The 22,563-nt window shown below is 38.3% G+C and overlaps 1 protein-coding gene across 10 annotated transcripts in view; it reads left to right on the top strand.

Moving 5' to 3' along the window:
• Nucleotides 1-22,563, top strand: part of OSBPL6 (oxysterol binding protein like 6) — a 197,280-nt gene that overhangs the window by 160,872 nt on the left and 13,845 nt on the right. For 4 of the 10 annotated variants that reach the window (XM_012785862.2, XM_012785864.2, XM_012785865.2 and 1 more), the window contains 5 exons: nt 436-601; nt 6,000-6,133; nt 6,952-6,975; nt 16,292-16,399; nt 18,171-18,308. In XM_012785862.2, coding sequence (XP_012641316.1) covers nt 436-601; nt 6,000-6,133; nt 6,952-6,975; nt 16,292-16,399; nt 18,171-18,308 — 570 coding nt within the window. The remainder of the gene's footprint in view (nt 1-435; nt 602-5,999; nt 6,134-6,951; nt 6,976-16,291; nt 16,400-18,170; nt 18,309-22,563) is intronic. The other 6 variants (XM_012785863.2, XM_012785866.2, XM_012785870.2 and 3 more) reach the window with 2 other exon arrangements.

Here is a 22,563-nt window from a genome sequence, read left to right on the forward strand (position 1 = left end):
CATTTCTTGAATTTTTTACGTGTTTAGTAAGATCCTGCTCCGGGCTCAATGAAGTGAGCACAGTAGCCCAGACTTTGTAGGAGAAGGTCAGCTGCCTCACAGTTCAGACTGCTGTTTCCTGCCATTTATTTTTGAGGTGCAATTGTGAGTTCAGAGCTCATCTGGGATTATGCCTTTTCTTTCTGTCATTCTGTAGTCATCTCTCTCTTTAACAGTGAAAACCGGTGAGTCCACAGCAGCCCTAAATCAACTATGGGAAATGAGACTCCCTCTTTCCACCCCAATCACCTGCAAAATAAATGAGAACTGAGTGTCTCCGAGTGTGTTATCAGAGAGGAATCTATTATTTTGAAGAATGGGAGAGATCTTTTCTATGTAGGAGCAGGTGGAACAATGCACTGGTGTTCTTTAATAATTTGTGTCTTCCCTTTTCAGGTTCCTTTCAGTGCTACCATGTCACCTGTTCGCTTGCATTCCTCCAACCCCAACCTTTGTGCAGATATTGAATTTCAGACTCCCCCTAGCCATCTCACTGACCCTCTAGAAAGTTCAACAGATTATACAAAGCTGCAAGAAGAATTTTGTCTAATTGCACAGAAAGGTAACAACAAATATATGCACCCTTTTAAGAACCTCTTTTGTTTGATGAAAGATTATCCTCTGTTCTTTTATCTTTGTCAGTGTGGTCATGGTAGAAAGATTAAACGGCTGCATGTAGTGGTTGAAGTTCTATATACAAAATGCAGCAGGACGTGATGCCTGCCTGTTGGGAGAACACACATCACCGTTTACTGTTTTGACAAAATAAAGTGTTATGAAAGAGGGGGGAGACAACAATTGTTATGCTAGGCAATCCAGCAAGATACTGCTACTCAACATCTTTTTTTCCCAATGTTTCTTAGTTATTTAATACATATTTTCTGGTTATCCTTAGCAAGGAAAAAAATAGATTCTGTTTGAGTCTTTTTTAATTAAACAACACTCATTTATTGTACTTTAAAATTTGTGGGTTAGGAATCCAGGCAGGGCGTAGCTACGCAGCTAAGCTTCTGTGCCATGTATCCTGGACAAGGCTCACTTACTACTGATACTCAGCCACAGGTTGGGCTGGGCTGAAAGACTCAGACTGGGCTTCCTCATGTGCCTGGCACATTGGCAGGACGGCTGGAAGGATGCACAGAACTGTGCCCCTCTTCCCCTCCACGGCAGCTTAGGGCTCCAGGAAACTGAGAGTGGAAGCTGCTCTTCCTCTTCAAAGCCAGCTCCGGAACTGGCACAGCGTGTATTTTACTGGTCAGAGTATCATAGGCCAGTTCAGATTTGAGGGGAGAGGAAGTCAACCCCACCTTTAAGTCTCTTTTTTTATGTTAAATTTTCAATAAGTCTTCTTGTATAAATTAAATGGTTATCATCAGCCACAGAGAGCATCTATGATAAATAAGAAGCAGGATAGAGTATGGTGGACTGAGCAGTCCTGTCCATGTTTGACAAGAAGAGTCTTGACTCCAAAATTAATGTCCCCTTTTCTGCTGTAGCATTTATCTTTCAGCCACTGAAGTTCATTTTTGGACTTAAGGCAGTACCTTCTCAGCCATTGTCTTTCAAAATCTCCTGGAGAGAAATAAACATTGTGTTGCTTTTGGTCACTAACCTCTTATTGTTAATTTATCCCATTTGTTTCTCCTGGGGCTGCTGGTAAAAGATTATGAAATATTCTTGAATGTGTGTGTCAAATGGAACATCTCAAGTGCCTCCAATACTCCAGAGCCTGGTGGCTCAGGGAAAGGAGGCATATGAGGGCCTCCTCTAGGAATGTTGAACTTAACCACAATTTGAGATCTGAAAAATGTGCTAGCAGGTATTTCTTCAGTTCCATAATCCTAAAGCAAATAAGCTAAGTAATTTTACCCCTCTTCTTCAATAGATTTCACAACTGAGATTCTATAAGGCCAACTCTCTCTCACCTGCTGTTTTACTCCTAGTGATGTTATTAGACTAGAACAATGTATTTTGTTTATAGAATAGCATAGATTTGCAGCCAGTAACTTTTACTTCCCTAGGGAGTGGGTACAGCAGGTAGGATGAGACAACAAATAAGTGAGTTGAATGTGTGAGTATAATACAGCTGCTAAAGAGAGATGAATAAGTTTGAAGGCAGCCCCAGGAAAGATTGTGTATTTGATCACAAGCATAATCAATGGGGAGAAATTGAAAGCTTTTCCTCTAAGATCTGGTACAAGACAGGGATGCCCACTCTTGCCGCTTAGTACTGGAAATACTATCAAGAGCGATCAAACAAGAAAGAGAAATAAAAGGTATTCAAATCAGATAGGAAGTAGTAAAATTATCTCTAGCTGTAGGTGACATGATCTTGTATGTAGAAAGCCCCAAAGACTCCACTAAAAAACTATTAGAACTAATAAATGAATTCAGTAAAGTTACAGGATATAAAATCAAAATACATAAGTAAGTAAGTGAGGTGATAGATATGTTAATTTTTTCTCACTGTAGTAACCATTTTTACTACATATATAAATCCATGGCATTTCTATACACAAATAACAACCTAGCTAAAAAAGAAACCAAGATAACAGTCCTACTTGTGATAGCATCAAAAAATAAAATAAAATACATAGGAATAAATTTAACCAAGGAGTTGAAAGACCTGTACAATAAAAACTATAAAACATTGATGAAAGAAACTGGATAGGACACAAATAAGTAGAAAGATATTCCATGCTCATAGAGCAAAAGAATTTATACTGTTAAAAGGTCCATACTACCTAAAGTAATGTATAGATTCAGTACAATCTCTATCAAAATCCCAATGGCGGCCGGGCGCGGTGGCTCACGCCTGTAATCCTAGCACTCTGGGAGGCCGAGGCGGGCGGATTGCTCAAGGTCAGGAGTTCAAAACCAGCTTGAGCGAGACCCCGTCTCTACCATAAAAATAGAAAGAAATTAATTGGCCAACTAATATATATAATATAAAAATCAGCCGGGCATGGTGGCTCGTGCCTGTAGTCCCAGCTACTCGGGAGGCTGAGGCAGGAGGATCGCTTGAGCCCAGGAGTTTGAGGTTGCTGTGAGCTAGGCTGACGCCACGGCACTCACTCTAGCCTAGGCAAGAAAGCGAGACTCTGTCTCAAAAAAAAAAAAAAAAAAAAAAAAAAAAAAAAAAAAATACCAATGGCATTCTTCACAGATATAGGAGAAACAACCCTAAAATTCACGTGGAACCACAAAAGACCCCAGTAGTCAAAGCAATTCTGAGAGGAAAAAAAGGAAGTTAAAGAAATCACACTTCTTGATTTAAAATTATATTAAGAAGCTATAGTAATCAAAACAGTGTGTCACTAGCATAAAAACAGATGCATAGACCAGTGAAACAGAATAGGGAGCCCAGAAATAAATCCAAACATATATGGTCAACTAATTTTCAACAAGGGCTACAAAAAGAAACAATGGTGCTAGGAAAACTGTATTTCCACATGCAAAAGAATGAAAGTGGACCCTTACCTTATAGCATACACACACACAAAAAAAAACACTCAAAATGGATAAAACACTTAAACATAAGACCTGAAATGATAAAACTTCTAGAAGAAAACATAGGGCAAAATCTCCTTGGCAATGACTACTTGGATATCACAACAAAAGGTCAGACTAAAACAGCAAAAATAAATAAATGGAAGTATATCAAACTAAAGGCTTCTGCACAGCAGAGATAACAATCAACCAAATGAAAGCAACCTACAGATTGGGAAAAATATTTGTAAATCATATATCAGATAAGAGGCTAATATCCAGAATATATAAAGAACTCTTACAACTCAGTAGCAAGAAAACATATAACCTGATTTGAAAATGGGCCAAGAATCTGAATAGATAGATATTTCTCCAAAGATGACATAAAAATGGCCAACAGATACTTGAAAAGGTACTCGACATCACTAATCATCAGGGAAATGCAAATCAAAACCAGTATGAGATACTACCTCACACCTGTTAAGATAGCTATTTTCAAAAAGACACGAGACAAGTGTTGGCAAGGGTGTGGAAAAAAGGGAACCTTTGAATACTGTTGGTGGGAATGGAGATTAGTGCAACCATGATGGAAAACAGTATGGAGGTTCCTAAAGAAATAAAAAATAGAACTAAATACAACCCAATAATCCTTCTTCTGGGCATATACCCAAAGGAAAGGAAATTACCACCTCATAAGGATATCCGCACTCCTGGGTTCATTGCAGTAGTGTTCACAATAGCCAAGATACAGAAACAATGTAGGTACCCCATACAGTGGACAAATGATGAAGAAACTGTGATTTACATATACAAAAGTATAGTATTCAACCTTAAGAAAGAAGATCCTGCCATTTTCCACATTAGACATTATACTAAGTAAAATGAGCCAGACACAGAAAAATATTGCATGAGCTCACTTATATATGGAATCTACAAACAAACAAACAAACAAACAAAAAAGTCTAATATACAGAGCTAGAGAATAAAACAGTAGGTGTGGGGGAAGATGTAGGTCAAAGGATACAAAGTAGCCTTTATGTAGGATGAACAAATTGAAAGATCTGATATATAATGTGAGTACTATAGTTAATAATAGTGTGTTTTATTTAAGATTGTGCTAGATGAGTATGTTATATCTGTTCTTTTTTTGCTAGATGAGTATGTTATATCTGTTCTTACTAGATGAGTATGTTATATCTGTTCTTGCCACAGGGAGAAAAAAAATGGGTAACTAAATGAGATGATGACTATGTCAATTTAATCCACTGTAGTAACCATTTTATTCCCTATACGGATCTCATAACTTTGTATTGTATACCTTAAATATACACAATAAAATTTATTTCTTTTTTTAAAAAAGCCTCTGTTGAAACTGCATATTTTCAACAAACACACAAATTCTCTGTGCTAGGGGGAAAAAGAGCTTTTCTATGACTGTTGAGTGAATTCTTTGGAAAGCATTATGAATTTTAAAATGGGTGAAAAGTTTGCTTTTAGAGCTCCCAGCAGGATTAATGTAATCCAGCCTTAAAGCTGTTACCTTTACATTGATGACGACAGAATATAGCATATAAATCAATAGATCATGAATCCCTTCTGATCCTGCCATTTTTTCCCTTTAATTTGGCCACTGTATTTTGTGCTAAAATTTTCTACTTCTTTTAAAAATAACCTTTCTCAAATAAGAATATACCTATTTTAGAAGACTGCATATTATAGAAACTCTGTTATTATAAAGATAAGAGTTGGAAATTCAACCTCATTTTGTAGTTCAAAATCAAAGACTGCTTCAGATTTTACTGATGTTGTTAAGTATGTATGTAGGAAATGGGAGGGGAGGTACTATTGCATTTAAATCTAAGCACTTTGACATCGAGATATTCCTGGCTGAGAAAGTAATGCCAGTGGCATTCTTAGAATCCAATTCCTACCTCCAAGAGAACAACTAGTCAGAACTTCTAGAGCAGCTGCCTGTTTTATATTGGCAGGACTCATAAAATGCTCTTTTTTTGGGTACATGCTTTTGGGAAATAATTTTTGGATAGTTCTAAATGATTTGCATGAAACTTCATGCTACATAAAACTGCTCAGATATTACCATGAAATATGGCAAGTAAAAATTGTTCCTTTTTCCTTCTAGGAATTATAAGCAAATTTCTAAATACTGATATTTAGAATGGATATTGATATTTTTTATGCTGCTTTCAAATCCGTGTTGGCTTGTCTGATAGGAAATACCATAATTTTCACCCTGATTAATTACCATGTCCATATTTGTTATGGTATTTCTAATAGGAAATACCATAATTTTCGCCCTGATTAATTACCATGTCCATATTGTTCTGATTTTTAATTAAACTATAATATTGCCTTTCCAGAAAATGTCTATGTATGAGTCTGAGAAGTTTATAATGTTGTGTGTTCTTTCTGGATATATTTGACATTTGTTTCTCACGTTTCTCCCCACCCAGTGCATTCTCTTTTGAAGTCTGCATTTAATAGCATAGCTATAGAGAAGGAGAAGCTGAAGCAGATGGTCTCTGAGCAGGATCACAGTAAAGGCCACGGCACGCAGATGGCGCGGCTCCGACAGTCACTGTCCCAGGTACACGAGACTGTGCGTTTTCACGTGCATGACACATCCCCACCCCTGTAAGACAAAAGATGAAGAGGCAGGAAGCGATCAGGCATAGGGATGGCACAGTCCTCTGAAATCCTCCCAAGACAGTGCAGTATCAGTGTTGTATTTTCTTACTTTTCTTCCCCAAAATCTCAAGGTAAGAGTGAAAATAAACCAAATTTGCTTGCAAGCATATAACTGTTATTTTTGGCTAATTGAACATTTAATGCCTCTCTAAGATCATCTATAAGGTAGCCCCTGGTTTTTTAAAAAAGAACCATGCATTTATATGATGTACACATACAAACTATGTTCCAGAATATATTCAGTCCAGTGGTAAATGGAACAAAAGCTACTAGAGCTTTCACACTTAATATTTTTCCCTTACATCTTAGTCTGTCGAAAATTACTGATTACTGTTAACCCATTTTTTCTTTTCTGATTTGTACTCTTGGGATTTTCTTCCTATCTAAATTGTGCTCCCTGAAGCTAGACTTTTATATTTTAATATATATTATACAGTTGATCTTATCAATATTAATCAAATCGCTATTGCGTGTGTGTATATACATATATAAAAGTTAAAATTTCAATATCAGAGTTGAAATTTGTGATAAAAACCCTTTAAAGCTACGCTTACACTTTTTTACACTGAGTACCTTGTGTGGAGTAAATATTTTCTTTAGTAAGTCTATAAATGCACTTATTTTAATTCCTTTGAGAATTCAATGTTGTTATGTGATTTTGTGTGAGAACTCAGTGTTTATATAAAATATTGTTCACTTCCTGGTGCCTTGGATCAGAGTGAAGGAGCGAGCAAAGCCTGGGTAAGTGGTTCTCCACGTGGATCAGACCCTGCTTGAATAGTGTCCCTCAGTCCCTAAAAATTAGACCTAAATTGTCTCACCATGTTTTATGTACTTTGAACTGTCGACATATTTGCAGTGTTAAGTTTCATGTTATGGAGTTCTGATACCTGGGCCACTCTTTCCACATTCACTGTGAAATGCTGCCAGCCGCTCCCAGCTGCAAACCCAGCGGCCTCAAGAGCATGAGTGTTAAAAGCAGCTACTGTTCCCCCAGTCTGCAGAGGGCTTTATTCATACAAACTCTTTAACGCTTTTCCCTGAACTCTTCTCACATCATGTATCTGTTGAACACTCTGTTGACATTAATTCATCTTCCAAATTATTATTCTGAAAGTATCCTGGATCAGAAAGATCAAAATAATGGCCAAGTCAACATTCACACATCGCCTTGTAAACATGTAAAATATACTTGTGTCCTCCTAAACGTTGCAGCGTGTCCTACAGATGTATTGATGATGGGGCTTAGTGATATGAAAGCGTGCACTGAGGAAAATAAGAGAAATGCATTCGCTTCCTGCTCACTTGCTTCCTTTCATTTGCTCCTTGGTAAGACAGAGAACGGCAGATAGAGATCTAGATTTGGGCGTCAAGTGAGATTAGAAATGATTAGGAAGAGAAACTTTAAAACAGCTATTCATTTGTTCCTTGACTTATTCATTGGGTTTTATTCAACTGGCTATATACTAGGTACCATGCAAGGTACGAAACACCAAGGTAAGAGTAGCCCTGGCCATGTTCCCGGGAAGCTCATGGTCTGATTCATGAGAGGGGCAGTGTTTACCCAGGAAACAGTAAATGGACCACACCGTAGTCCACTCGGAGTGATGCACCGGGAGTGCAGATTCCCAGAACTCTTGTGCAGAGGAACGGGAGATCCCTGAGCTGAGAGCAGAGCCAAGGATCAGGCTTCACGGAGGAACCAGGCCTTGACTTGGGCCTGAGTAGACAGCAGCAGCTCATGTGGGAGGACCTTATGCTAACATGGGAAAAGTATAATAAAGCAAAATTATATCAACCGTGCAACCTTTGGGTTAAAATATTTCCCCTCCTCCCTTAGCAAAACATATTTACTTGCATCTAAAGTTAAAGTAGCAATAGATTTTTGTTGGGTTGTTTGGTTTCTTGTTTGGTTTTTTTAGCCAAAAAGTTCAATTTTATCCTCAAATGATATAAAAACAATTTGAGACTATTAAGTCCCAATTAGACTTACACCCTGTCTGCTGGAGAACTCAGTGCCTGTGATTGTGCGTTATCACAGCATTTTGGCAATGTTCACATTCTTGTGTCCATACACACACACACACACACACACACACACGCCTCCATTTGGGCACCCTCACTGGCCTCTATTTCCATCACCTCTGAGTCTGAACTCCCTTTTGGAAATCAACACAGCCTCTGCTTAGGCATTTAGGTTTGCTGGCAATTCGCTCCTTTCTAACAAATCATTAGCCATGATAAGGCCACTGGAGAGATGTCTGGAGAATGGCAGGCAGTTCATAGTGGCTGCAGTATGGGATGAACAAGGAAGAATTACTCTAAGAGTAGCTAGTTAAGTAGGCAGGAACTGGCTCATTAGGGATCACACAAAAATTTTAGATTTATCCTATCAGCGATGGGGAGGGCTTACAGAATTTTAACTGGTGAATGACAATGCCAGAAATTGGAATATATTGCTACATATATTCTATGTATTAGATTACTCTAGTACAGTATGGGGGGGTAGATAAAATTCAGACAAGATTACTTGGGCAGACACTTAGGATATTCAAGGCAATTTGAGAATATTTTATGATGTTTGAGATAATATTCCTGAACTAAGGAAGCACCGTCATTGATGGAAGGTGGGGTGCACTTCAAAGATGCTTAGGAGGGAGCGTGAGCATTGCTTGGAGAGCAACTGAGTGTTAGAGGGACAAGAAGACAAGAGTCCAGGATTTTCACTTGGATAACCGAGTATATGATAGCTCTCTTCCCTAAGAGAGGGAATACAGGGGAACTGGTCTGTCAGAGGTATATGTTGAGTGGCTTTTGTAGAGATCAAGGCGTCTGTGGGCCATCCTACAGGCAATTAGATATTTTGATCTAGAGCTCGAGATACAGGGCTGGGCTAGAGAATGTGGATACCCCAGCGTATCAGGGAAGTCACAGATGTTGACGCATTGCGTTTTCAGTCCAATAAAAGAGGGTCAGTGGTGTTGATGCTGCCCTAGAGAACATTAATATTTAAAAGACAAGCTTAGAAAGAGGATCCTTTGATGGAGACTCAGAGGATTTAGAAGCGATGACCATTGAGATCAAGGATAGAGATTTGATATTCTCAAGATGGAAAAGGTTAACAGCATCTGATTCAACAGCAAATAGTATATGGACTGAAAGTCAACCCTGGAATTTGTCAGTCATCTCAGCATGTTTATATCATGAAGAAAGAGAGTCAGGGGACAAGGAGACATTGAAGACAGGAAACATTAGTCAGCTGTCCTAGTTCTCTAACTCTACTCTTACTGTCCCTCTTTTAATGCAGCACTTAAGATTGAACAAGTACTAACCAGCTTGAGTATGTTGAGACAATTGTTCTCCATGTTCTGAGTATGTTTTAAAATTAGCATAACTTCATATTCTAGTGTGATTTTAGGTGGCCTCAAGACTTCTTTGGTCTGTATTCAAGTGTCGTCAGTTAAACCCCCAGATATTTTTCTCATGACTTGTTATCAAGGTCTACCGCACAGACGGAAGAAGGAAAGAGACTGAATTTAAATAACTTCTTTAAGTAATCTAACATTTTTAAAGCTTATATTTTATTTGACATAAGTCCTATTTGATATATGTCTAATGATTAAAATGCTATTTTTCAATAGGTTTTAAGTATATCAACTCAGAAAATTCCATCATCCTTTTAGAAGGAAGATAGCATATAAAGTATATGAAATTAGCATTTTTCACTACATACTCAGCATAAATTATTACCTGCCTTTAGCAAGTAATAATTTGCAAGGCTGGACAATCTATGAATCTTCTAAAGTAATATCACTTCCTCATCTATATGTATACAAACATATACATAATTCTATTATTTTACACCCATAAAACTTGAATAAAGGCCGGGCGCTGTGGCTCACGCCTGTAATCCTAGCTCTTGGGAGGCCGAGGCGGGCGGATTGCTCAAGGTCAGGAGTTCAAAACCAGCCTGAGCAAGAGCGAGACCCCGTCTCTACTATAAATAGAAAGAAATTAATTGGCCAACTGATATATATATAAAAAAAAAATTAGCCGGGCATGGTGGCGCATGCCTGTAGTCCCAGCTACCCGGGAGGCTGAGGCAGAAGGATCACTTGAGCCCAGGAGTTTGAGGTTGCTGTGAGCTAGGCTGACGCCATGGCACTCACTCTAGCCTGGGCAACAAAGCGAGACTCTGTCTCAAAAAAAAAAAAAAAAAAAAAAAAACTTGAATAAACTCTCACACCTGGGAGGCAGCATAGATGTTGAACTCAAGCCTGTAGGACAGGATATTTTATGTGACATCTATCCCTTATAAATGACTTTAGTTCACATCGGCTATAATTTCATGTCCCATTTAATGTAGTACCCTGAACACCAAAATCAAATGATATATAATAAAACTAAGGCAACCCCCAGATTACCATAATAATAGAAGATTCAGCTCAACTTGAGTCTGTCTTCAATATATTACAGTTTATCACTGTTACTAGTTTGATTCTTGGCCTCAGAATTTGTGCACAGCTTGTACTAAATGCAGTGGGAGTTGGGCCCATATAAATGTTAGCGACACAATATGATACATTTATTCCAGCTAGAATTACTGTATTTCATTAAATCGAGATGCCATCAATTGTTAGATGTACCTTCGTTTCGGGCGGTACTAAGAAAAAATAAAACCACTATTGTCAATTGAACTGACAGAGTGCTTCAGAGACGCTGAAGGTGAGGGAAAATATGCATCTTAGAATCAATGAAATGTGGTATGTATGAGAATGTAAGTAAAAAATTGGCTTAAGGCACACAGTAGCATAATTTAGAATCCCAATCGTAGTATCTGTCATCGTTTCTGTCCACAAAATTTCACATACCCAAAATAAATATTCTGTGATAGGATAAAAGTTCCAAGCGTATTTGTTTGTTCCTAAATTCCACAGTTCCCTGAGACTTGGCCAAATTCTTTGTGTACAAAAACATTCTTCATAAGATCCTTTATATCTTTTTTAATGCTATCTGGCAACTTTAAATTGCTGTCATTTTGAACATAATTTGGCAATATTTATTAAAAGCCTAAGAAAAGTTTTAACCTTTTACCCTGTAGATCAATTGTTGGTATGGCTCATACTAATGCTGAATATAGAAAACATAGATAATGCTCATGAAAGCATTATCTATGCTAGTAAAAATCAGTAGCAGCAAAGTTCCCAACAATAGGAAATAATTGATTATTATGCAACTGTTAAAATTATGCTTATGAAGAGTTTGAAACATGAAATAAATGTTTATGTGCAAAGAATAAAGGGGAAGATGCATTATGTAAACTATGCACTCATTAAACAATATGAAAAAAGTGCATAGGAAAAAAAGCTAGAATGAAATGGATCAAGCTACCAACAATCGGGTATGAATTTTTAAAAATATTTTTCTAGTTTTTGCATTTTCTGAATATATGATAATAGTATTTTTTTTTAATTGAAAAGACAAGGTGATTTTAAAGATACCCAGGATTTGGTTTTTTGACACCTCTAGCTGTGATAGTTTCCATACTCATTTTCTCACTCCTTTTGAACCAGTTTTGCTTTTATCCAGAGGGTTTGAATTTATGATGATTCCGTCTTGCCATATGTTTCATATCCTTCTCCAGCCATCAGGCTTTCATGTTTTCCCCCCAGAACCCATAGTTCCATTTAGTAAAATGTTTATGCCAGAGTCTCGCCCAGTCCAACATAAATTCTCACTAGGGAATTGTCTGCCAGGGCTGATGAATGGTAGTTAATAGCTAAGTAGGCGGGGATTCAGGTCATTGATTCTGGCTCAGATCTTCAAGACAGTGACTTCTTTGATAAATGGGAAAGGAACTGTGTGTTCCTGGATATATTAAACTGGAATGTATATGAGGAACACAGGGCATGGGGAAATGAATTTGTATTATGAAGTTTTTAGTGTAGTCCGAGCTCACTAAAGCAAGTGGTGAGAGTACACACAAAACCTGCCTCGTGAAGAATCCAGGCACAATTCCTAGCTCCAAGGTGCTTTCTTCCTCTTAGGCTTTGGTCCCATATGGCACTGATAGAGCGATATCTCTGTAGCTTTTCTTGTTTGTTGGTTGGTGTGAGTGACTAGTGATCTGCCTCCTTTTCCTAGCTATGCAGCTATTTACTGTCCTTGGGTATATTCTTTACATTAATTATGCCATCTTCTGGGCCTTTTAATGGTAATTATCACTAAGAGCATCATTTCCCTGACAATACCTCAATGTCTCAGTGTTCCCAAGGTTTCCATTATATCATTACAGAGAAAATAATTGAGTTTCAGGGAGGGAAATAATAAATATGGTCCTGAGCACTACCTGAGAGCACTACACCACAAAACTCATGGCACTTGGTCGTAGCAAACTTCAGAAACTATCTGTATGGTCAAGGCAGAAGGAGGGACGGGCCCAGGGAAGACGCACAGAAATGGGCCGTTGCATGCTCAGTTGTCGGCTGACACTGTCCACCATGGAGGTTGCGAGACTTGGCGCAGTCTGGATAGCCATGCTTTCTGTGCTATGCAACAACTTCTTTTCTACCACTGCATATATATTATTAACAAAATTATTTCTTTTAAACTTTAAGCTTTGAATTCAACATGCTTAACATATGATTTGAAATAGTACAAGCAAAATTGAATTGTCTACTTTTGTCTCAATTCTGAAAATGATTAAAATAAAAACTAGTAAAATACATTATCATATCCTTAAACTAGAACCAAACGATTTTGGCACAGTATTAATATTTTGGCAGTAAATTATAATTCCTTACCCATCGTGGGAAGCTATGATAGATCTTTGGTTTTAAGTATTAGCAATCATTTCAAAAAATTTAGTTTTGAAGTCTGAAAAAAATGAAAACTTAAAAGTATTTAAAAATAAAAATAATTCTATTATTTGTCATCTCAATAAGGAATACGTTAACCAAGATTTCGCTCTTTTACTCCCATGCTACTCTTTTGGTACAAATTGAGGAGAGAACAGGGTTTCAACAATGATAGAGTTAAGTAAAGACATAGGTAACAAAAATCTCTCTCCAGAGAATCCCAGAAAATGTCAAAGTAAACTTTGCATATAATGTAAAAATATCTTGATTATATTCTTATTAGAACACCAAATACTTATGATCAGCCCCTGAAAGTATAGACAGCTCCCATTAACTATCATGTAAGCATCAGAAAATCTCAAGGACCAGAATTTATTTCACACTATTCTGGACAGTAGCTGATCTTCATAGTGATAACCCAGAAGCACTGCACAAGCACTGACCATGTGTTTCTATCAAATTTGAAGGAGACTTTAAAGGTCATCTGATACAACGCCCTTATTTTTCGCCTGAGAAAATAGAGGCCTAGAAAGGTTAAGTAACTTGGTTAAGATCACTTAGTCCTGAGATCAACAGAACCTGATCCTCTGACTCCCAGGCCAAGATTTTTTATTTTTCACATCACATCCAATAAAAATAATAAATTATGCTCAGAAAACAAAAAAACAAAAACAACAACAACAAAAAACTTTTACCGGCAGTTCATTTCCTATTGATATTAAAGGCTAGAGGTTATCTTGTGTGCCCTTCACACATACCTGTAGGCAGGATCACATTTAATGAATATTGAATGAGATGAGAGTTTAAGTGAGAATTTAATGTGTTTTTTTTTTGAGACAGAGTCTCGCTCTGTTGCCCCAGCTAAAGTACCATGGCATCAGCCTAGCTCACAGCAACCTCAAACTCCTGGGCCCAAGCAATCCTTCTGCTTCAGCCTCCCGAGTAGCTGGGACTGCAGGCATGTGCCACCATGCCTGGCTAATTTTTTCTATATATTTTTAGTTGTCCAGCTAATTTCTTTCTATTTTTAGTAGAGACAGGGTCTCACTCTTGCTCAGGCTGGACTTCAACTCCTGAGCTTGAGTGATCCTCCCGCCTCAACCTCCCAGAGTGCTAGGAGCATTTAATTTTTTTAAACATCTGGAGCAAACAACTCTACAACTTTACCTGTAAATGACAGACCTATATATAATATTTCCACTCTGAAGGAGACCATTACTTATCCTTGCCCTTGAGATTTTGTGGGGTTGTTCTGTTCAGACTGTTCTAGTAGCAACAGAAGGTATAGTCACTTTGGAGGAACCATTAGTTGAAGTTTGTAGAAACCCCTCAGGTAAAGACTGTGATTCTGCAATTAAAACCATCAAACAACTTACTGTGAGGCCTCCCACTTACATGGTGACATAATATGTCTAGTTCCAAATATTTCAATAGCTAAGACAACTTTACATATACTTCTAGGCAGGGAAATAATGAACAAATAAGCCTGTCTGTAGCAGTCACAAAGGATATGAATGATGCAGGTTTTTTGTTTTTTTTTCAAATTCTAAGTGTTTGAGATTTTGCTCAAAGAAAAATGATCCTGAGTATTTTTGTAGGATGAGAAGCCATTAGAATTTTTCCTTTGAGGCACATGGTTTATTTACTAAGAACATTGTCACTTTTTTTCCTAACATATCCCTGTTTTCTCAGATAGCCAGAGACATATTTCCTCTTTGTGCAAATGTAATGACTGCAGGATCTGTATTCACCTTCAATCCATCAGTACTTGACAGCCCACCAGATCAAGTGGATCATTTGGCATGTTTTACAAACTTGTTCTAAAGGCTTTAAACAAAAGCCAAAAGCTGCGAGTGAATAGTTCTCTCCTCAAAAAGCAAAAGCTCAGTTGAACGGAGGGAGGAAGCGGGAACCAGGAGGGAGAGAGGAGAGGCTGTTCTGTGCTCCATGCTCAAAGAGTATGCGCTGCTCTGCGTAAGCGGAGAGTTTAGCTAATTTGCATTTACTGCAGGTGTTTTAATAGGTACAGCGTTGTAGTTATGATATTATGTTTGTATATGCATTGGTTTACTGTATTCGTTGACTCTGAGTGAAACAGGATGCCCATTCCCTGGGGCAGATGCCCTCTTTACTAAGCCTTGACATTTATCTTCTACTCTAAAACATCCGCCTCCATCTTACCAATTGCTGATTTTAATGAGAAGGAAAAGAAGTTGTCCATCTTTTCACTGGGCCTTGTCTTCACAAAAGTCTTTTACTTGAGGCTTGATAGAATTCTAGTTAGCTAAATCTGTATACTATAAATGGAACATGTTCCCATATGTCAATGTGGTGTGCATTCCTGGAGGACTCACTGTTCCTTTTTGTCCACGGGAAACACATGGTTCCCTGTGTGTTCCCTTCCCCTGTAGGGAAGCCATGCTTTCATAAGGCTGTTCTCTTCTTGTAATAAATGCAGTTGCTCCATGTCCTAAACTGTACTGTAGCAAGTAGTGCTTTACTGGTGCTAACTTAAGTATGTTGAAAGTAATGTGATGTAGATAACTTGCAATTAGTTTGCTTTCAGTATTGCGTTCTTTATTATGGTTGTCAATGTCTATACTGTTCAGTGAAGACACCTTTTTGTCCATACTTGAGTTAGTTCTGCTGCACTGTCCTATGTATTAATTACGTGCTCCTGGAAAATGAAAATACAGCTATTTTCTTTAACCAGGCTAAAATATAATTCTGTAAACTAAAACCAGTTCATTGTTCATTCCATTTCCAAATTATTTTTAAGATAACTCTCTGGCTTTGAAATGGCTCCCAAACTTTAGAAACTTGAACAAAAAAAAAAAATGTAAAGAATCAATAGTTTTCATCCCAAGCTGCAAAATGTAATATATATGTGGTGGTAGACTGAGCTTGGATGTAATGGCCTGACTCTAAGGAAGAGAAAGTTCCATAAATCATTTTATGAAATCCATTAACTCTTTCAGCCCACCAATGTACAAAACAATGATCTTATATTACAAAAAGTTAATACCTTAATTCTGAGCCATTTGTTTTCTTCTTATTGATAGGATCTGGCTCATGATGATTCCAAAAGTTAGAGCTCAAAGCATCACAGACATTGTTGTCCAACTTGTACTTGTGTGCTTGCTCTGTTTTACGCTTACTTATTAATTTGAAATTACATGTGTGGTTTTTGTTATTTTAAGGCACTCAACCAGAATGCCGAGCTAAGGAGTCGGTTGAACAGAATACATTCAGAGTCTATTATTTGTGATCAGGTTGTCAGTGTAAATATTATTCCTAGCCCTGATGAGGTAAGACACATTTTTAATAGATGTAGAGTACCTATTTTATAGCATCTAAGTCTGCTTCATATTTTTATTTATTTTATACAGTTCTTTCACTGTTAATATGATTCTATACATAAATATTTCTGTTGCTGACAGTTCAGCATTCTTTGAAGTAAAGGATGTATATGAGTTTGACATCATTTATTCTTGGCAATCAGTTTGTATTAATATTTTTATTTATTCCTGTGTTCACTTGGTGCCATTGAATATTTATATATCTATATATAAATATACTATATATATACTATATATATCTACTTCAGCTTGTTAATTTTCTGTATCTTTCTCATTCTTCATTTTAAATGTTCATTATCATCAAATGGCCAATGAAATGTTTTTATAGAAAACATTTTTAGTTGAGAAGTTGCTAAATAAAAGTTTTCTTAAGGTTTGTTTTGAAAGCCCTAGCTAGAGAGAAGACCCCTGACCTTGCTAATACTAATGATGCTGCTGCAGTTACTGCTGCTGGTGATGAAAATTCATAGCTAACATATATATGTCAAGTGAATGCTTACTATGTGCTAGGTATTATGCTAACTATTAATATTTTGCATGTGTTATCTCATTTGACATTCTCAACAACCCTTTCAGGTAGGTGATATTATTATTCCATATTTTAGACTGAAGAAATAGTAAGAGAATAGAAGAACATTCAGTGTTTGGGCTAAACTTAAGTGTGTGATTCTGTTTATGAAATTATTATTTTATATCCATGAGAACTTATATTTTTCAACAGTAATATTAGAGTTTTATATACAGTGGTACATATAATAAGATGAGAGTTTTAACTGTCGATAATACTAAAGTAATATTTGCACCAAAAACATATATTTTACTAGAAATTTACAGGTTTACAGGTTGAACTGCTTAGGAAATATTATTCTTTTAACAAGACAACTTATCTTTGCCTAAAGGTGTCCACCCTACATCCATTCATCTTCACTGGCCCCATTTTCTCTATTAACACTTACATTCACTCAACTGCCTAAAGTCTAGGAGTAATTCTAAAATTTGTCATTCAAACATTATTTAATAATCTCAGTCAAAATCCTTTCAACCTGAAATGTGCACTAGAGTACATACATTATAGTTCTCTTACATATATTTCTGATTGAAACTTAAATAGCTTTCTTGAAAACAATATTTATCACTTATTGAATAGAAGTACAATTTGAAATAAGGTTCATTATTCTAGTCATGTGTTTCATTGATTAAAATTCACAATCAAATTGGAAAATGACTTTCATATATTCTGTCTCAAAAATTGGTCTTATATTCTCAGCTTTCAGATGTTTGCATGAAAAAAAAATTAGTCTTGTAGACTGTTTTCTTAGCATGTCTCTAGTAGTTTCTACAAATACTTCTTGAGGTTTAGTATACTGGTTAGAATATGACTAGTAATGACAGCCCTAAGAATAAGAGAATGAACGTGTCTTTATAATCAATTTAGGGTATTATTAGGGGCTTAACCTCTTAAATTCCACTTAATATCAATGGAGCATAAATTTATAATCAAGACACGGTACCAACATCTCTGAACTATGCATTTTGGAGACTTTAGACATATTGGAAGGAAACTTACGCAGTGATCATTACTGAGTTGCAAGTGAAAATTACTTATGATCACCATTGTTTTAACACATAGTGTTAAAGAGGAGAGATCTGGCTAATTTGAAGGAGTAGCTATTCTAACAGGAGAGGAAATGGTAACACCATATACTTCTTTCTCCTGCAGGCTGGTGAGCAAATTCATGTCAGTCTCCCCCTATCACAGCAAGTAGCCAATGAGAGCCGCCTCTCCATGTCAGAGTCTGTTTCTGAGTTCTTTGACGCCCAAGAGGTGCTCCTCTCTGCAAGTTCATCCGAGAACGAGGTAAGGTACCTTGACCTGTCAGCTTCAACTGCTTGTGACTATGAGTTTGAGTTAAAGAAAATAAGACTGTGGAAATTTGGGGCTGTTTTTGTTTGTTTATTTACATCACAATAAGATGCCCAAATTGGGGCAATGCTTAAAACATGCAAAATATATCAGTTCCCATTTATTGAGCACTTCTGAACATGAAGAATTTAAATTTGATGAATTAAGGGAAAGAACCAAATATTTATTCTGTCTTCATTGATTCATATTTCAGGGTAACTAAATAGTTTATGACAGAGTGCTTTATAAGAAGGAGGCTGACTAATAAATGTAGAAGTAGGACAGGATGAGAAAATCACTATTCATGGACACACACAGACACATAAATATTATATATCTTTGCCAGGGACATGAATTCAAGCTTAGAAGGATAATGGCTAGCATCTATCCAATTGAGTAACTACGATTTGGGAGGTTAGAGGTTAGCCTCTGGCTATCATAAAAACTTTATTGGATTACTCTTCACGTTCATAATTCTTGGCAAGGTCTTAGAAACAGGGAACCTCTTCCTTGGTCACATTGCAGAAATTAGCTCTTTCATTGAAATTTAGTCAAGAGCATTTTGATATTTTTATTAAAATAGATTTGGGGGTACAAGTGGTTTTTTGTTATATGGCTGAATTGTATAGTGGATAAGTCTAGGCTTTTCTTCCCTGCCCTACCCCCCCCCCAATGCATGAGAGAAGCAGCCAAACGTCTTTCCCACACAGCTGATTAGGAATTTTGTCATTTGGGATTGCAAATCTGTACTGCATTTTTATAAAAAGGAAATAAAATAGCAGCTGAATGTTATTTCCATATGCATAGAAAATAGATTGGGAGGAAACATCCTGACAATTAGTAGTAGTTGTTTTTGGATGTTTGAAATTATGAGTGATTTAAGAAACAAAGATAAAGCAGATATGAGAAAGAAATAATAAACACATATCACTTTTATAATGGGAGAAAAGTAAAATGGAATTTTTTTGTCAGGTACTGATGTTGTCAGCATACCAAGGCATGCACCTGCCTTCCAGATCCCAAGGCAGGCATTAACAGGTTCACAGAGACTCCCATTCACAGGCCAGAGTGCTAGTTTAATTATTCATAATGGCAATTGATACTGTGAGATGGACAGAATAATCATCTTGCTAGTTAGTGTCTTGTTTCCTGTAGGCAAATCTGCATAGCAGATTCTGATTCTAGTCAGCAGGTTGCTCGGTGAGCAAGGAATGGAAACGGGAGAACTGAGTTATATGAACTTACAGCTAGGAGGACCAAAATGTTACAGCACCATACACCCTCTCCATCACAAGGATGCTCTGCCACGTGGTCTGGGTATCTGTGACTGCCAGCATGCACCCCCAGGAACCACCATGCTGTGTGCATGCTACCAGAATTTGCTTTTCTGAGCTCTCCTGCAAGTCCTTCATGCTTCCTCTATCAGGTTATAGTCAAACTTGACTGCATATTATCTGAGCTCTGACCCATCATCTGATGACTTTAGAGCTTATCTCTCGAAGAGCAACTTTATTTTCCTATTTCCAAGCTCTTGGGGCAAACCCAGCACATTCATGTACCACTCACTTGCCCTAAACACTGGGGATGCAGAAGTGAAGAGGATGTAAAGCAGGTTATTGTGCGAGTCTAAGCAACATGGTAGTGCCACCCTGGGGGTGGAGTGAGGGGTGGGGGAGAATAAACCTGGTGGCAGAGTGAGGATACAGAGGCATAGGGCAGGGGTGCATGGAGATGATACGTTCACTTTGAGGCATCACGAGTTTGTCAGACCTCTCAGTAGAATTATCTGTTGAGCGTTTGGATAGTCAAGTCTAAAGTTCAAGGACAGAGCCGGCCTGGAGAGAGAAAGAGCAGCTTGGGACCACATAACCAGCTACCTGTTCGGCATTGTCACCTGGTGCTCACAGAACCTCTAATTCGGCATATCCAGAAAAGAGTTAATCAACAACCCTCTTCGACACACACCACCAGCACCACTGCGCCCAGTGGGGAAAGAAACCCAGCCTGCTACACCTCTCATATCACCTCTCTTAGTGTTCTTGTACCCCAGTGTTCACATCGAATGCCTGGGTATTTTCCTTCACTCCTTTTCCTTTACTACCACCTACCTTGGTTCACTCATCAGATTGTGTAGCTTCTGTCACCTACACGTACATTTTCCTGCAGCTTCGCTGCCACTGCTGCAATCCAGCCTCCATCTTCTCCCCGCCTAGATACCCTCCCAATCCCATAACTGGCATTCTGGCCTCCCGTCTGGGCCCCTCCAATCCATTTTCCACTGGACAACCTGATAAATCTTTCTAAAAGGCAAATGCAAATGTGATCATGTCTGTATTCCCCAGTGTCCTCAGGCTAACAATCTAAACTCCTTAGCTATTAAAACAAAGACCCTTGTGGTCTGATCCCTTCTGTCAGCTGCAGCCTCGTGCCACTTCTCTCTCTCTCTTTTTTTTTTTTTTTTGAGACAGAATCTTACTTCTGTTGCCTGCGTCAGTCTAGCTCACAGCAACCTCAAACTCCTGGGCTCAAGCGATCCTCCTGCCTCAGCCTCCCGAGTGGCTGGGACTACAGGCATGCGCCACCATGCCTGGCTAGTTTTTTCTATATATTTTTAGTTGGCCAATTTCATTTCTTTCTATTTTTATAGAGATGGGGTCTCGCTCTTGCTCAGGCTGGTTTCGAACTCCTGACCTTTAGCAATCCTCCACCTCAGCCTCCCAGAGTGCTAGGATTACAAGTGTGAGCCACCACATCCGCCACCATGCCCGGCCATGCCACCTCTGTTCTTTAGGAGCCTTCTAGCAGCCAAAAGAGTGACTCACAGAGTTGTCCATTTGCTAAAGACGCCTTGTGTCCCTTGCTGTAGCAAGGAGAGTGACTCTCTCCTACAGCCCACACTGGAAAGAATTGGACTGCACAGCCATTCCTCAGGCCCTGTATCTTACAAGTTTTCATAAAATAATTGTTTTTACTTAACTTACAACTTCTCTATCACAACACACAGTCTTAAATGTTGGAAGGTGCTAGACCAGGAGATAAGCCCAAATGCTCCTCTTCTTCGGCTAAGGTCTGGTTACAGGGTTCCCTTATGATGAGGGAGGCCACCCCCCAGAAGGCCCCTCATGTCTTCACGCCAACAGGTGTGGCAAGCCCACCTGGCGATTGACTGTACACATGTGAGTCCTGGCACCAGCTGCAGGGTAGGCTCAAGCTGCAGGTTGTACACCACAGCTTCCAAGGAGATTGGGCATCTGCACTTGCCCTTCCCCTGGGAGGAGCACTTCCCCCCAGAATACACATGTCCAGCTCCCTCCCTCGATCCAGTCCCTTACTCAAAAGTTACCTTCTGGAAAGAATACACTGGCTGCCCCTTCTACAATTCAGAGTTACCATTTCCCCTTCTTCTCTAACCTTTTATATCCTTCCCTCCTTATATTTTTTTCCTTCACACTTATCACTATCTAACAGAGTATATATTTCATATATTTTATTTGTTTGTTTTGTGTCTCCCCCACCAGAGTGTAAGTTTCATAAGGCAGAGATTTAACCACAGTGTCTCCAGCACTAGAACAGAAACATCTGGGCAGTGGCTGTCTTACATTAACATTTTTCCATAACTGAGGGAAAATCCTCTTTATGTGTTACCTACCAATATACTCTACTTAATGAAAGCTGCTTATTACAGCCATCTGAATCTAAGCTGTCAGTATTTCTTCCCTGGATCTATGCAGTAACCGAGTGTCTGGCCTCCCTAAGGAAAGCCGCCAAGTGTCTTCCTGAAAACTAAATCTGACTCTAGTATTCCCTTGCATTTCTGTTGGTTTTACTAAGTCATAGGATTGTACGTGGAGGACCCTTTATGTTGACATGAAGCGCCTGTCACAGTTGAGCTCTCCACCCTCTGTCATAGCCACGCTCAACATTGTCACACTCCTGGGATAAATGCTTCTCTCTGCGATTCTTGCCTTTGCACACTCTCCCCTCTTCCTGTGCTTCTCCCTCTTCTAATGACTGGGTAACTCTTACTCATTCTCCAACAGCCAGTTCAAATATTATTTTCTCTGGGCAGAGTCATAGGGTCTTCTTTTAGGTGCATTCTTAGTGTATTGTACTGAAATATTTCTGGGTCTGTTCTGGTCTCTCCCGGCCTCTTGCCCCAACTAAAACAGGGAGTTACTTAAAGACCAAGGCTCATTTCTAGTGATCCTAT

The sequence above is a fragment of the Microcebus murinus genome, chromosome 8, assembly GCF_040939455.1.
Source record: "Microcebus murinus isolate Inina chromosome 8, M.murinus_Inina_mat1.0, whole genome shotgun sequence".
NCBI classification, from domain to species: Eukaryota; Metazoa; Chordata; class Mammalia; order Primates; family Cheirogaleidae; genus Microcebus; species Microcebus murinus.